This window comes from Moschus berezovskii, chromosome 9, assembly GCF_049115385.1.
Source record: "Moschus berezovskii isolate FMDL1 chromosome 9, NW_MosBer_1.0, whole genome shotgun sequence".
NCBI lineage: Eukaryota > Metazoa > Chordata > Mammalia > Artiodactyla > Moschidae > Moschus > Moschus berezovskii.
Window position 1 is genome coordinate 96,899,067 of NC_142468.1, and position 16,681 is coordinate 96,915,747.

General features: G+C 56.1%; 2 protein-coding genes across 2 annotated transcripts; both read right to left on the reverse strand.

The window, feature by feature from the left end:
* Nucleotides 1–2,336: 2,336 nt before the first annotated feature.
* CMTM5 (CKLF like MARVEL transmembrane domain containing 5) lies at nt 2,337–4,834 on the reverse strand. Its single transcript, XM_055436800.2, has 5 exons — nt 4,509–4,834; nt 3,386–3,538; nt 2,862–2,954; nt 2,566–2,650; nt 2,337–2,472 (listed from the first exon to the last, which is right to left on the reverse strand). The coding sequence occupies exons 1-5, from the start codon at nt 4,632–4,634 to the stop codon at nt 2,459–2,461; spliced, it is 471 nt and encodes a 156-aa protein (XP_055292775.1). The 5' UTR covers nt 4,635–4,834; the 3' UTR covers nt 2,337–2,458.
* Nucleotides 4,835–5,522: 688 nt separating this feature from the next.
* On the reverse strand, nt 5,523–16,656 carry IL25 (interleukin 25). Its single transcript, XM_055436047.2, has 4 exons — nt 16,537–16,656; nt 8,720–8,885; nt 8,284–8,528; nt 5,523–6,302 (listed from the first exon to the last, which is right to left on the reverse strand). Exons 2-4 carry the CDS (start codon nt 8,726–8,728, stop codon nt 6,047–6,049), a joined length of 510 nt encoding a protein of 169 aa, XP_055292022.1. The 5' UTR covers nt 8,729–8,885; nt 16,537–16,656; the 3' UTR covers nt 5,523–6,046.
* Nucleotides 16,657–16,681: the final 25 nt, after the last annotated feature.

Below are 16,681 nucleotides of genomic sequence, written 5' to 3' on the forward strand. Positions count from 1 at the left end.
AGCTGGAGGAATCAAGACACCCCACATCTCCAGAGAAGGAACTGAGGACCAGAGGGGTACGGCAGCCTGTCTCACCTGAGTCCCCATGCTGCTCAGTCAACCAACCACAAGGGACGAGAGGGAGAAATTTCAAAACTGAACAGCACAGAGACACCAGAGGGCGAGCCAGTTCCAGACACCTAGAAGCAGAGTTTCACTGCTGAAACTGAAGCCCTCATCCACCTACTCCACCTCTGAAGCCACAGGGGTTAAAAGTGTCCTGTTCCCTCCAAAATGAATTCCCCACTGATGCTAGGAGAGGCTCAAAGCTGGCGGGGGATGGAGATGGGGTGGCACAGGTGGCTGGAGCCCAGGTGTGTGAGCCTCACCTTCCCATAGGGCATCCTGAGACTGATGCCAAGCTGAACTGAAGCGCGGTATGGACCAAACCTGGGCCTACGTGCTACACGTTGACCTCACACACGCGAGCAGAACACACGCAGGCATACACCACAGAGCACGTCTCTGCTCCTTCCAAGCTCCCACCAGGGACAGGCTGGCCTGGGTCACACAACTGATCAAGGGACAGGGCGGGTCCTGAGCCCCCGCTGCTAGCAAACCCCCACCCCCTGCTGTGCTTTACAGCCAGGCTCTCCTGACCACCTTCTCATCCCTTCACTGCCCCCCCATCTCCTGAACTCCCCAGCTAAGCCCTTCTGATTCCTCCTCTGAGGCCTTCACCACCCCCTGTCCAGGATGTCCAACACCTGTCTTGAGAATGGCCTGTACAGAAAGTCCTGAGAACCATGAGCAAAGACCAGAGAAACACAAAATTCAGTCGGGTCTAGCCCTGGAAAGGCCTCCAGCCATGGTGAGGAGCCAGGATGTGAGGACAGGAGAACAGCACGTAGGAGGCAGAAAAAGCTAGACCAAGAGAGGCAGGTGGATAGCATCAAGGGGAGCAGAGCGCCTCTACCAGAGCTCAGGTTCAGGCAGGTTTTGGAGACCAGGGCCTGCATCTGAACAGAGCATCGGAGAAGAAGGAAGACATTTCAGGGCAGGGACACGCAAATGTTGGAGAGGGGCTATGAGCAAGTCAGCTTGGAGGAGCTTGGCCAATTTGGGATCTGCAAAGCTGTGCAGGGTCATCCTGGCCACATTGGGCTCTCATGGGCCAAGAAGAGGTGACTCCAAACTCCCCCTGAGCTGTAACGGCCTTCACTAGCTGGTCTCCTTTCCCATCTATGAGGCTCAAGGAGGGGGCGTCTGCTAGCCACCTCTGAGTCCCTAGGGCCCAGCATGAGATGTTCAGGAAACATCCTGCTGGGGTGCTGGCAGCCTGGGAAGGTGGCCCTACTGATGGAAAGAGCTGGAATTGAAACTGGGCCAGTTTTAATGAGCTTCAAGGGGCTCAGTATAATATCCAGATCACCTGTTTAGGAGTTAGGAGTGCTGGGCTCCAGCCCTGTGAGTGCTCAGGCACTTAGTCGTGTCCGACTCTTTGCGACCCCATGGACTGTAGCCTGCCAAGCATCTCTGTCCATGGGATTCTCTCAGCAAGAATACTGGAATGGGTTGCCATTCCCTTCTCCAGGGATCTTCCCGACCCAGGGATTGAACCCGGGTCTCCTGCATTGCAGGCAGATTCTTTACCACTGGGTCACCAGGGAAGCCCGGGCTCCAGCCCTAACTCTGTCACAAATAAAGAGGTCATGTCCCCTAACTGGGCATGTCCTCTCTTATGTGAAATGAGGGCATTGAACCAACTGATATCTGAGGGCTTGTCCAGCTCCAGCAACATGGGAATCTCCCGCTTACACTGGATGCTGACCTCTCCCTGGTGACCTGTGGGTCAAGTCCTCCCCACACCACCAGGGGGAGCTCTACACATGCCCCAGGCAAGCAACCCACTAGAAGGGCTGGACAGGTGGGCCTTCATTCACCTGGGGAAGGCTTGTGCTTTCTCAGACACAGGACCCGGGATGCCCAGCCACCAGGCTCACCACAGGGTAGCCTTGCACCCAAGAATCATGGCATGGAAATTTTGTGTTGAAGGATATCTTCAGCATCTTCAGTCTAAAGCCCCACTTGCTCATGTTCAGACCTGGTCCCAGAGAAGGGACCCATGACCTGCTCCGTGCAACATTTCCATGAATATTCCTAGCATCCTTGATCTGCCTAATTTCTGAGGAAGAAAGAGATTCGCCAGTAGGATTCAAATCTTTTAATTTGGGAATGACCCTCCTGAACCCTCCCCTTAGACCATAACACCCCCTCCCTGGCCGAGCTTCATCAAATGTCAGGCTACCCCCCAACTAGCCCCCACAGACAAGTCCACGTGACTTCTCAGGCCTGGCTCCATCACTGTAGGCTGGGGTAGTAGACAGTAGGCTAGGGAGCTAGTGAATCCAAAGGAGATGAGTCTGGGCTCCCCTGTCCCACTTTCTGGCTGGGACTCAGAAGCCAGGTATCCCCAGGGTCACTGCTGGTCCCCTGTGAAGATGGAGCCAGGTGGGGTAGGGCATGGGGGGGTAGCTGGGTTGGGGGGCAGGGGGCATCTCCTCTCCCCAGAGGATAGGCACTCACCCTGGGCAGCCCTGGGCACTATCTCAGTCCGGTAGATCTTGAAGGCATCGTAGGCAAAGACAGAAACCAGGATGATGCCAAACACCTGTGGGAGCAGGAGGGGGATGCCACAACAAAGGCCAGTGAGCCACTGGACACCAGGGGGAGGGAGGTGGGTGATATGGGGCAAGGTGTGAGCCAGCCCCTGGGCACTGACTTGAGCTTGGGGTAGAGAGAGGCACAGGAAGCATGTGACCATCAGCCAGAGGTCCCTGGGGGGTGGGGGGAGCCGGAGAATTCTGCGGGGATGGACTCACAAAAGCAGCAATGGCAGCTCCATCCCGGGAGGTCACAGCCGCAAAGGAGACCACCAGGAAGATGATGATGGCGCTGACACAGCGGAGGAAGTCCTGGGGGTTGCGGGTGCAGGGTCAAAGGGAAGCAGAGGGCAGGCAGCATCAGCCTGAAGTTTTCCAGGCTAGTCAGCGGCTTGACCCTCAGGTACGAGGAATCCCTACATGAAGATACCCTTGGACACTACATAAGGCGCTTGAGAGACAGAAAGCAAGAGAGAGCTCACACAGCTCCCCACAGGAGGGACGCAGATGAACGCAGAGGGCCAGGGACCAAGAGAGAAGCCAGGGGGCTGCGCGGGGGCTGGACCTGCATCGGGGAGCAGATCCGAAGAATGGGGTCAAAGTCATGTTTGAGTATAGGACGTGGGGGCTGGATTCCTTGCTTACCCAGAAAAGGAGACAGGCTGGAAGAGGAAAATTCAATGTTGAAAGAAGAAAGGGCCCAGAGTGGGGTAGGGGAGGCAGCACGGGGTGGGGACCCTCACCAGACATGGCCAGTTCAGCCGATCGAAGCGCTGGTAGTACTGGGTGGCATAGAGGAAGAGGAAGGCTAGTGTGATGAAGAACTCCAGCAGCGCGGCAGCCATGTAGGCGGAGATGGAGGCCGTGAAGCAGATGAAGATGATGAAGGTCAGGGCCTGCAGGGTCGAGGGCGGGACGTTTACCAGGAAGGGGACACAGGCCCGGCCAGGCCTTTGCCTCCCTCTTTCCAGGAAGCTCCCCCAGCCAGCACACCACCTGCCCTCAGAGGTCTTGTCAACCTTGGTGGCAGGAGCCATGCCCAGGGCCTCTGCCCATCAAGGGCCGACCCCAGCCTCCCACCTCTGCCAGCTCAGGCTCCCCCTGCTCTGGGGCCCCAGCAGCCCCAGCAGTTTAGCCAAGCTGCACGTCTCTGGGGAACACCACTCTATGAAATCCAAGAGAGTGGGTCCCGCTTTAGCACTGGGAACACCGGCCCCTCGGGTGGTGGGACATCAGCCTGTGCCCCCAGGAGGCACCCCATGCCCCATTATAATTCCAGGATGCCTAAAACTCCTCTAACAAGGACCAGAGCCCCTGGCTCCACGGCAAGAGGCAAGGATTAGAAGGCAGATGCTCCAGAGTGGACGTGAGTCCCCTCAGCTCCCAAATGTAGGATGAGGTATATGCCAAAGACTCAGGTTTACACTGAGGTCTTGCTAAGCGAATAAGGGGAGGTACTTTCCTGAGGACAGATGTTCACAGGGAGCAGGCAACAGATAAAGTGGGGCTGCAGAAAGTCTGCCGTTTCTGGTAACTGAACTCTTGGACATGCCAAGAAGTGGCCATCTGAGAGCCCGGGGAGAGGCCGGCTGGTGATACCCCCGTCCCATGCCATCCTATGCCTCACGCTCCCTCAGTGTCCCAGAGAGCATTCCGCTGTCAGCTTCAATCCTTCCTGAAGGCACTGAAACCTGCTGTCCCCGCCTCCAGTGGAGGAGCAGCAGGAAGGCAGGGGAGGAGACGTGGGGAGGGTCGTTTGGGCCAGCGGGGTGTCCTGAGAGCCGGGGGAGGGAGGCTGCGGAGGGGTGAGCCCTGAGGGGCCCGGGGCTGGGAGGTGAAGCTCTAGGCTGGGGAGGCGGCTGTTACCAGCTCAGTTTCCAGCAGGATGCCTTTGAGGGAGGAGAGGAAGGTCTTGTCCACCGCGAAGCCCTCGAGCCCTGCAGCTGCCCGCTCCTCGGGGGGCCGGTCCCGACGACTCCAAGCATTGAACATCTCCACGAGACCCACAGGGTACAGCCCCCCACTGCCACCAGCCCAGGAAGGAAAACAGGAGGATGGAGACCTGGCAGGATGGGGAAGCAGACAGGAGCAGGAAAAGCACTGCGAGAAGCCTGAAAGTGAAGCGGGCAGGCCTGCTGTGGGGCCCCGGAGAAGGCGGCCGCGGGGTGGGGGCGAGGGGTTGCTTGCCCAGATGGGCCTTCACCCAGCTGCCCAGAGTGCCCCGCTGGTGCCTGCACTGGCCCCCAGGCACGTGGAACAAGAGGGGCGGGGGAGAGGGGCGGGGCCAGCTCTCCTCTTACTTGGCGCCTGACCCCGCCCACCCGCCTAGGGCGGGCGAAGGGAGGAGGCGAGACGGGGCGGACTGCGGAGAAGCCGGGAGGAGCTGGGAGGTGAGCCGAGAGATGCGCCAGGCTAGGAGCCCCCCGAGAACCCAAGCCTGAGGAAGTCTGCGTCCTCCCTTCCCTAACCTTAACCCTCTTCCTCACCATCCTTTCTGTCTTTTCCTTTCAGGGAGGGTGGGAGCTGGAGCCCGGCCCAGGCAGCACCCCTCAGGACCAAGCTGTAGCAGCCAAAACTGAGGACAAAGGCAGATTGTTGGGGGGACAAGGGGGCGCTGTGTGCCTGCTGCAGTGCCTCAATGGGCCTCTGTTTCTCCAGTACGCCAGGAGGGCAGCCTGACCCCCACCCCGGTGTTTAGGGCTGGGCCAGGGAGCCAGGGAAGGGGAGGGATGGGGGGACCACAGTGGAAACTCTGGAGGGCAGTAGGTGAGGGCTGACAGTGGGGAGGAAATGGGACCAGGCTGGGGACCACAAGATGCTCAGGCACCAGGGATGCCAAAGACAAATTCGGCCACTTTTAAGTACAGATTATTTATTTGAACAATTCTCTCCCAGCTCAATAACAGCCTCTTCCTTAGCAGCATTCTTGTCAAAAGACTAGCAACTCCACCAGGAGGTTTAAGGTCGATGCTCCAAAGTCAATGCTCACTATGTGTTTGATGAATGAAGGAAGGAGAGAACAAACTAATGAATTGAAGGGCTCTCCACTGGCGAAGGGAAAAATATCTGAAAGTGCCTGTGCTGCACCAGGGCAGCTGGGGGTGGGAGGAAAGACGAGACAGACATAGCAGAGCTTTGAAGACCTTTCCCAGGAGGAAATGACAGGATGCCAGTTTCCAGGGACCATAAACAGCCACTACTGCCTTGGATTTGCCCTGCATTTCTCACCCACTCCAAAAAGTGCAAAGTGTGGTCCCCCCATGGTCCCCCATCCTGTCCCAAGATCCTGCTGTTCCAGGTGGTCCTTTGGAGGGGCTGTGCCTTCAGCTGTCCTGGTTCACCACAGCAGGTGGTTGTCCAGCCAGCTCCAGTGTTTGCCCAGGGACCAGCCATGGTCGGCACAGTTAGGCCATCACACGGGGCCGCACACACACGCAAGCCAAGGAGACACGGTAGAGCCTGGGTTCCAGGCAGTAGCCATGGCGGGCACCCTGCTGTCCAGGGCACGGCCGCCGGTAGAAGACGGTCTGGTTGTGGTAGAGCAGCTCTGAGTTTCCCAGGGGGTCCATGTGGGAGCCCGTCAGGAGGCTGACACAGTGTCGACACAGGCAACGTGCGTGGTACAGATCCTGTGGGAGCCGGTTCAAGTCTCTGTCCAACCTGTGGGGCGGCAAGAGTCAGGTCCTAGAGGGATGCTGGCCTGGAGATCGGGGGGCTGGCCAGGAGCAGTGAGGACCCAGGGTGGAAATTGCAGGGCTGTTGTTAGTTCTGTGGCTTTGGTTCCAGCTCTGGTACCCACAAGCCAGGTGGCTGTGAACAAGTCACCCCCTCTCCCCTGGGATTTATTCTCCTGACCTGTGAGGGTCGGGGATGGAAGTGTGACTTTCCAAATGGTCCCAGAGCCCTGAGGGAGGTGGGCCAGGTGGGGAGCTCCACTGGGGCCTCTGCCAGACCAGCTGTGGTTCCATGTGACACACATGCTGGGTTCTAGCATCAGGTTTCCTTGTGTGATTGTTAGTATATATGTATTTTTTAATTTTAAAGTAAAAATTGCTCTTATATCCAAGTATAAGAAAGCATGAAGTGAAGGCTGACAGTCTGTCTCCCACCAGCCCCACTCCCCTGAGGGAGCCACTGTCTGCCATGTCCTGCCCGTCCTCCAGATTCCAACTGTGCATGTATAATAAGCACATGTTAGGGTATATGGTTAGACTTACTGACTTATTCTGAAAAGGTTTCATAGCCCCCAGAAGATGTGAAAAGTCAGTGCTCCGAAGGTCTGTGCTCCAGAAACCCAGTAGGAAACAGCCAATAGGTTAGAAAACCATCCTCCAAACAGACAGGTCTTCGCAAACTGGGGCTCAGCTAGTGTAGCATTTCCCAGAGTGGATCCCCTGATAGATGCACTGTAGCGGAAGGGGTCTGTGGTCAAAGGATTTTAGGGAGCGTTGAGTTTAATGGGCTCTTCTCTGCAGACTTCTCACTGTGAGTATGCTGAGCACACTGAGAACCTCCAACGGGGTGGCGACTGCAGCAGTTTTCCCCCCAGTTACTCGACATCATCACTTTTTTTCTGAGGAACAGCTTGTGCAACATGTTGCAAAGCACGTGCTTCGGGGAAGACCAGCCCAAGTGGTTATCAAGGGTTCACAGCCCAGGTGTCTAGACCCCAGCCAAGTCAGCCATCTGGCACCCAGCCTCCCCAAAGGGGTTCCCAACCTCTTTAGATTTAGTCTAGAAGCTAGCCTGCCTACTGAGACCACTTCAAAGCATAGTGGCCTGGAGTCTCCACCCTGGATCTAGTCTCAATCAAAGCTGGCCCTCTCCCTAGCCAATGACCTTCTCCTTTCATCCCCAAAGCGAAGGCTAAGCCAGAAATAGACTTACAGTGGGTGGAAACACACCCCATGAGAATGCGAAACAGGAGGAGAAATGTGTTTGGGGTCCCTACAGTACTAATTTTTAGTATCTTAATTCATTGTCGCAATTTCAGTGCTTTCTAATGTTTGTTTACAACATGACATAAATAGAGAATTATAATATGTGGCAGCACATGGAGAAAGAATAAGACAGCTCATGATCAAAGACAACAAGCCTGGAGGTCCAGCCACCCAACTGTCCCCCCAGAGCAGAAAGAGGGTATAATCATAACCCATTCATGGCTCAAAGCACTAGCATTTGGTATTGGGCTGCTTTGTTCCTATATTGTACATTATTCCCTGATACTTTTGTTAGAAAAACACAGCCATTGTAGGGGAAGGAAAAAGAGACGGGAGAGGAGGCAGAAAGATGGAAAGGGAGGAGGAGGGGAAGAAGTAGAGGAAGAAGAAGGAAGAAAACCTACATTTTCTGTGCTGTTTAGATTTTTCACTATTTCATATGATCTGCATCATTAGGCTATAGAATATTATTTCATTTTACAGAGGAAAAAAACTAAGCTTTGAACCCTTGAGCAATTGGCCCAAAGTCACCAAAAATGTGTCAAGGCTAGACCTTATCTAACACCCAAACTTGATAACCTCCCTGAGGTCAAAGCGGGGCAGATAGGCTGGAATTGGCTGGAACTCCCCTGGTCCCTCACACATGTCCTGACCAGCACATGAGCAGGCGTTTAGGAGAGGGCAGGGGCTGGCAGACTCACTCATATCTCCAGGGGGCAATGGAGCGGCTGTTGAGGGGTCCATCCTTGCTGGAACTGCAGGATTCTGGGTGGTGGGTGAGGCTGGTGGTCTCTGGGGGAGGCATGAGCACACTGTTCCATTTCAGCCACTCCTCAGTGGGGTTCTGTCCTTTGCTGGGGAAGCAGCCAGGCCAGTGGGTGCAACGCCTCTGGGACCCCAAACAGAAGGTGTGGGTTCCCATGACCATTGCCAAGAATGCCATCGCCTGTAGGAAAAGGCCAGTGAGAAAACTGCTCCCACCTAGTCTGGATGCCCCCTCCCCCAGCTGTTCTCTGAGATTCTAATTCATGCCCCATCTGGTCCACTGCCCCAAAACTGAGAGCTCCCTCCATCCCCAGCCACATCTCTGCTCCTGCCTCACTGAGCACCATCCCCACCAGGCCCCTGCACACTTACCTGGTACATGCTGGATGCTGCTTGCCAAGCCTCAGTGCCACGCTGGCTGACAGCAAGGCCTTGTGGAAGCTGTTTGACTGGAGCAGTTTAGGAGTCCTGGTTTTATTTTCAGCAAACCTGTTTTGTTTATTCAAATTTATTTCCACTACCTTTTGGAGGGTGTGACCTGAGATTAAAAAACAAAACAAAACCAAAAAAAAAAAAAAAACTTGAAAGTCTTTCCAAAAGCTGCTTTAAATGCTAGACTCATGGAAGTTGTGATTAACATCGTCGTAAGCCTATTGAGTAAACTTTGTTCTTTGCCCTTTTCTGGGCGTGGGATCAAAGTAATAGTATCCTGTTATTCTGTGCCTTGGGGAACAGGCATTATGAGAATTCTGATGGGTCACTTGATACCCGATATTAGGGAACATCACTTGGACTCTCTCCAAGAAGCCTTGCTGCTGTAATCCCTGCTGCTCCCACCCAGGGTCTTGTCTCTTCTCTTTCCTTTCTTCTCAGATGTCCTCAGGATCCTCCATCTTAGTAAACATTTCCCTCTGTCTGCTTGTTCTCTGACCCCTTCCTCATCCTCCATGACCCCAACTTCTATGACCACAATCATCTATGACTTCCCAATGTCCATTATTTCTCCCCAACTTCCCCTTGCCCTCCCCAAGGTCTACCCACTCCCATCCCTGTACATCCCCGACCTCCTCTGGACTCAGGATATAGGCTTAACCCCATAGGCTGCCAGGAAGGCCTGGACTCCAACAATTTGTTGGCTGGATGTGCAGGGTCTGATGAAAGAAGCGGTGGGTGACTGTTCCCATGGCACAAATGAGAAGGCAGAGCCAAGAAGAGAGGCAAGGTGACAGCCTTAGCTAAGAGCCAACAGAAGCTCCCAGCTCCCCGATCAACCTGCCCCACCGTATTCACTAGTTGAGGAGCATGGCAGGGGGAGCTGCTACTCTCAGGCCATGGGGTAAGACCATGCAGTCACAGGTCCATGGACCACTGTCAGCCAGGGGAGGATATGTGTGCCCTGGCAAGGTTCCAGCTGGGCCTGGCCGCAAAGACACAGGTCAGTCAGGGGCCACCCATGTGGGGGTCTCTCTGCCTATTTTGCTCCAATCTTTTTCTCTGCATCCTTGTTCAACAACTCCCCTCATCCCCTCACCAACCCCCACCCCATTCCAACTCATATACAGACTCCGTCTCTAGAGTGATGTTTCTTTATTTGCATGTGCTTTCCCTTAGAAAATACTCCTCTGGTAACCAACGACTCAGGAAATAAACAAAAGGAACCAGGAATAACTTAAATGGCAGAGTGATAAGGAATCTTTTGAATGCTTTAGGGCAAAGCAGCCCTAAAACAGAGGCGTGATGAGGTCAGAGGGCATTTGGAAGTGGGAGAAGCTGATCTGGTGAGTTCTGAGGGACCTGGAAGTGGACGGGCGGTGAGAGCTTAGGGTCAACAGGTGATGGCTAGGAGAGCAGGGCCACTTAGGAAGAGCACTGGGGCCAGGAATACATTGCCCCACTCCCACTGAACCACTCTCTGGCCCTGTGCTCCCAGGCACCCTCTTGCTTCCATCCGCCCCCTCAGCCCCTGAGATCATGTGCCAGGATGGTGCCAAGCCCTGCACATGCATCAGCTCATTTTACCTTTACAATAAAACCATGAGATGGAAACTACTTTCCCCATGTTGAGATGAAGAAACTGAGACCCAAAGAAATTAAGTAACCTCATCAAGGTTGCACAGTTAGGAGGAAGCCGAACTGGTTCCCTCCCAGCCCTGAAAAACTCCAAAGCTAAGCTCCTGGTATGGATATGCCACACTGTGGTGACCTCTGGGTGGAAGGGAAACCCCTGTTGTAAGGGCTTTCCTACTCACCCAGGTGTGGGCTGGACAGGTCTCGCCTAAACCTGCATGAGGCCACAGGGTGTTCCTGCCCACTCGGGCATTCAGCCCGGCTGGCTGGGGTCCACAGTTCCGGCTACCTCTCCCGCAGCCTCAGGTCTGCCCCATGGCCCCCAGAGTGGCTTCTGGTGTTCCCGAACAACCCCCAACCCCAGCAAAGGCTTTGCAGGGAACTTCCAGAAGTGCTGGATCCCTTGGGTGTCCCCCAAACCGGACAGAGTCTCAGAGGCTGACACGGGCCCAGACCTCTTGATCTTGGCCCCCATCCAGGACAGGATGCTTGAAAGAGCTGGAAGGGATCCCAAACACTTGTTTCACTTGCTGACGCTGCAAATGACCCACACTGATTGCGTGGGATGTTTCCTCCAAGAGAGGCTTTTGGGTTGTCCCCCTGCCTCTGTACCATGACTTCCTCTGAGAAAACTGCTGAGGGGCATTCTCCCCTGTGATGACCAGGCCTGACACAGAACCTGTCCTTTGAGACATACACCCCTGCCCCCCGCCTCCGCCCACCCCCTTGCAGTTGCTCAGCCTCCACCCTTATCTCTGGAGTAGCTGTGGGTCTCCTCAGGGTGACTCCCTGCCATGAGAAACATTTTCCAGAGGGTTTTCCTCTTGGGGTGACTAAGAATCCCTGAGTCACTTCAGCTTCCAGGGAATCCCTGGGGGTGTAGAGAGATGGGGGTGGCCATGGGGAGAATGTGGAGGTAGAAGCAAAGTTCGTCCAGTACCTGACATCAGGGTGCCTCCCTATGTGTCCTCACCTGCCTGGGGCTGACCTGGCAGCCACAGGGGAGATCTGAGCATTCCACCCCAAGCCACTGACACAGGTCAGCCCCTAGCAGGAAGGAACAGGGGAGATGTGAAAGGGGGCATCCCACCTGGGCCAAGAAAGCCTGAAAGATGCTCTGATGGCTGTCCTGCCCTTCCTCAGAAAGTCATCCGAGTTCTCATCCACTGTCTTCAAGTCCTGCCCCTGTCTCTGATCAGCTCTTCACTGAGGGCCCTCTCTTCTCCTTGTTCATAGAGATGGGCATGCTTGGTGGGGAGGCTGAAGGGGAAGCAGGCAACAAGGATGGCCGCAAAAGTATCTTCCTGGTGGCTCAGACAGTCAAGAATCTACATGCAATGTGGGAAACCCAGGTTTGATCCTTGGATTGGGAAGATCCCCTGAAGAAGGGAATGGCAACCCACTCCAGCATGCTTGCCTGGAGAATCCAATGGACAGAGGAGCCCAGTGGGCTACAGTCCATGGGATCACAAAGAGTCAGACATGACTGAGCAACTAACACAAAAGTGCCAACCAGCTTAGCAGCCCCTGAAACCACAGGGCTCAGCAAGGTCATGGATGCTCAGGTGCAATCACCTGAGGGGCCAGTAGGGGCGGCGGTGGTTAAAATGCAGAAATACTTCTGCCCCCTGCTGGTAAATAGATGCGGTCCTCAGCCCTGGAGCACCCCCACACCACAACCTCCCTGTGATCCCACAACTGAAGGGAGACTGCCTGGCCCAGATGGAGGCCTTCAGAACAGACTCCCATGACCTGATAGGAACACCATGATGGCACTGGTTGCTAATTATTTATAAGATCACCTTTAGTTACAAAGATTCCCCTGCCTTCAAAAGGAGCCTGCCTTCAAAGAGAACCCAGTCTTGCCTGGGAGACACGCAGAGAATCAGAGTGAACAGGACAAAAACTCAGCAACTACCCCCGCTAGCCAAGGGCTGGTTCCTCCCCAGGTGGGCCTTTGCCTTTCTCAGTCCTACAGTCATGGCTGCCCTGTTCATTCATCCATTTGCCAAACATTTGTTGAGCACCTACCAGATGCCAGACACCATTCTAAATGCTAGGAAGGCAGAGAAGGACAAGTCAGATAAGTCTCCTGCCTCCTGTCTTAGGAGGAGAGCGGTGGTGAATAAGGAAACAAGATAATTTTTGATAATAGTCAGTGCTATGAAGAAAGTGAAACAATGTTAAGAGATAGGGAATTACTGGGGGTGGGGGATTGGTGGAGGAAGAGGGCAACTTTAACTTAAAAAGTCAGAGAAGGCCGTTCTGAAGAAGTGGAATTTGACCTGATGATGGAAAGGTTCTGGGGAAAGAGTGGTCCAGGCAGAGGAAACAGGACGATAGGGTCCTAGAGGTGGAAGGTCTTGGCACATTTAAGAAACAGAAAGGACTTTGTGGTTGGAAAACAAAAGCTAAAGAAGAGCGTAGAATGAGGTGAAGAGGAGGACAGAGGGATTTCAGCAGCTGAGACTCCTTGCTCCCAGTGCAGGGGCCCCGGGTTCAGTCCCTGGTCAGGAAACTAGATCCCACACGTCACAACGGAAGAGCCCAAGGATGAGGACGAGATCAGCTGGAGGGCTCTGCTGGGAAGGGACATGAGTGGGAGAGAAGTCTGGGACCCAGAAAACCCCGTGGAGGAGCCCCTTCCTTTCTACCCCGTGAACAGTGGCAAAGGCAAGCCCTGAAGCTGAGGGCCCCCTATCTGAGGCAGCCGCCCACCCAGGGTCTTAGCTACCCATCCAGTCTGGGTTTTTTCCAACCTAACCTGGGACCCAGAATCTTCCCAGAACAAGTTAGAATCACGTGAAACCTCTGTTTGCAAAGGAGAGGGCAGAAATGAGTCATAAGGAGACGACTCCACCTGCCCTTGACACAGAAACTCTTGGAGCTTTCGTGAAGGTACAAGCTGGGGGTGGTGGGGGTGGGGTCATGGGGAGCCAAGGTGAAGAGGGAAAGTCATCATGCTAAGCACTTCACATGTATTCACACCTCACCAAAATCACTGTTCCAGATGAATAATGGAGCTTCAGAGACGTTCCAGAACTTGACCAACTTCACACAGCTGACAAACCAGGATTCACCCCCTCACCCCCACCTCTTCCCGGGGCTTCCCCGGGTAGCTCAACTGGTAAAGAATCCTCCTGCAAAGCAGGAGACCCCAGTTCAATCCCCGGGTTGGGAAATTTCCCTGGAGAAGGGATAGGCTACCCATGCCAGTATTCTTAGGATACCCTGATGGCTCTCAGACGGTAAAGAATTTGCCTGCAATGTGGGAGACCTGGGTTCGATTCCTGGGTCGGGAAGATTCCCTGGAGAAGGGAATGGCTACCCACTCCAGTATTCTGGCCTGGAGAATTTCATGGACAGGGGAGCCTCACAGCCCATAGTCCATGGCCTCTCAAAGGGTCTGACACAACTGAGCAACCTTCACTTCACGTCACCTCTCCCCAGGTCTGACTGGCTCCATTCCCTGCCTGGGCACTCCAGAAGCACAGATTCATTTTCCTGCAGGTTTCTACTCTGCTCCCCTCACCAGGGACTTCCCTGGTGACTCAGATGGTAAAGCATCTGGCTACAATGCGGGAAACCTGGGTTCAATCCTTAGGTTGGGAAGATCTCCTGGAGAAGAAAAAGGCAAGCCACTCCAGTATTCTTGCTGGGAAAATCCCATGGATGGAGGAGCCTGGTAGGCTACAGTCCATGGGGTCCCAAAGAGTCAGACACGACTGAGCAACTTCACTTTCACTTTCCCCTCGCCTAGCTACTGGCACTAGCTAGCCGCTCAGCTACAATGAAGGCAGTGAGCCTTCTTGCCCACCTCCCAAACCACCATTCTGCCAGGTCCCAGCACTCCCTTCCTGCTTAGTCTTTTCCAGGCTCTATTCCCCATGCGTCAGTCAGAGCATTCATCTTTAGAACTGGGTTTCTTGCCCACCTCCATCTTGAGCCCCAGTTTGCCTTGGCAGTCCTCTGGGCAGAGATTATACCCAGCACGCCCCAGTAGCTGACTATCTGTATTCCAGGCAGCTAGGCCCCTAGGGCTGGGGTCTGAAAGAGGCTGGACCAGGCTGGAGCTGGAACAGGGAACATCTCCCACCAGATGCATCTGAAAATTTAAAAGTTCCTCTCCCATCCTAAACGAGTCTGAGTTTGTTCATAGGTGCCCAAGCAATAGGGAGAGGAAGGTGCTGGGGCACGTGTCTCTCCCTCCCCTCCTGGCAAATGCCTGGACTTGTGGGCCTGTGGAATGTGGAGGTGGGGTGGATGGGAGGGGAGGTAGGGAGCCTCTATCCAAGACCTCAGGTTCACAAAGGGCTTTAAATTAGACTTCAGATGTTCTCTCCAAATGAGGCTATGCATAGAGCCATTGTCTATTGTGTTTTAAGTGTTAATGCGTTAAACCTAAATATTGAAAATACGCTACAGCTTTTCAATCCAGATTGGTATCTCATTTTTTTAAATTCTAGGAACATCGGAAACAGAAGAAGGCTTCTCCAGCGCTCCTGAGGAGGCTTTGAAATCTTCTTTCCAAGAGAAAGAACGCGGGGAGGGAGTGGGGAGCTGGAGGGAGGCCGGCACGCAAAGGAGCAATAATAGGGGCGACAGGTGCGGGGACCAGAGCCTCGTCCTTTCAGCTGAAGCTCCGGGGGTCCAAATCCCAGCTTCTCTGAAAGAGTCCTGCCCTTTTGTGTCCGCAGTGCCCACTTCTACTCAACTCGGCAGCAGGAGTGAGCCAGAGTGAGGGCAGGGGACAGGCCTAGACTGGCAGAGGAGCGAAAGAGGTGTCACAAGCCGCCAGCTCGCCCGCCGCGAGCTCCGGAACCGGCCGCTCAGGCCTCACGTTCCCTCGCCCGGGCGGGAATCTGTGTCAGCTCCAGACCCCCGGCCGGCCATCCCGGCGGAGGCCACGCCGAGAGCAGAGAGGCTCGGTGGAGGACCCCAGAAAAGCGCGCTCCCTCGCAAAGGAAAGACAGATGTGGGGCTGATGAAAGGGGAGCAGAGAGGCGCGGGGCTGGCGGGCGAGAGCGGGGGCGTGGCGGGGAGACAGCGCTCGGGGGAGGGAGAGAACCAGGCCACCTGGAGGGCCGCCGCGACGGCGGGGGGAAGCAGGAGCGGGAGAGGAGCCGGGAGGGGGCGCGCAACTTAGCCTGAGGGTCCTGAGCTGAAACTCAACACCCGCCTTTGGAGGGATCGTCCCCCTTTCTCCTCCGCCCCTTCCCTTCCCCTCCCCTTTCCCCTCCCTCCTTTCTCTTAATCCCGGGACTGAGCCCCGCGCCGGAGCCGAGGGCCCGAGGGGAGGAGAAAAGAGCTGCACCCAGAGGGCGCCGGGAGCCTGGGAAGGGGAGGGAACGGGAGCCGCGAGCGGGGTGAGCCCGGAAGCCGCGCGCGACCCCCGGACCTTGCCAGCCCTCTCAGTGCCCCCGCAGCCCCACTTCCAGGCGAGCCCGCAGGACCCTAGCGGCTGTCTGCTCCTTCTTTTGCTTTGTGGCCTTTCACTGGGTTCCCAGAGACACCTGGGCTGCCACGAGTCCTGGGGCGCTCAGAGGGGCCCCGCCAAGGGTGCGTGTAAGCGGGGCGGCGGGGCCAGGGGGCCGAGGGTGGGAGCGGGAGTGCTGGCGCCGAGGGTTGCAGCGGGGCGCGCGGGGAAGGCCGTCCCGCCCCCTCGAGCCCGGCCCGCGTGCGCGTGGCGAGGCACGGTCCCGGCGCCCCCAGACCCCCGGGCGCGCTGCGAGCAAGTGTGCCTGCTCGGGAGCCCGCCGTGGGGGCTTCGAGCGTTGGGGCAGAAAGCTGCCTCTGGAGTCCTGCAGCCCAGCCGCCCAGCTCTCCAAGGCCTTTGGCTTCAGCCTGGCCTCCGCTGCCAAGTCGGGCGACTTGGAAGAGAGACGAACTTCTCGATTTTCACTACCCCCGCCCCCTCCCTCGCAGCGGGGCTGCTGCAGAGCCCCCGACGCCCGGATCTCAGCCCCGGGAGCACCGCTCTCCGGCGCGGCTCCGGGTGGGGAAGGTTGGCCCCTAAACTCGCTCGTCCAGCCCGACCGCCCCGGCGGCTTCTCCCTGCCCTCGGGGCCGTCCTGAGCGGCCCGGAGAGGCGTCGAGCGCAGCTCCAGCTCCCACCTCCTCACCCGTGCTGACACTGGAAGGGAGCTTTGGGCCCATGCGGACTCGGGGTGCCCCCGCGGCCTAGGACAGGCAGCTCCGGGGGCCTGGCCCACCCTGCAGCCTCCGGGAGGCCGCGGGGACAGGGCAGAGCGCGTGCCCTTGGATGAG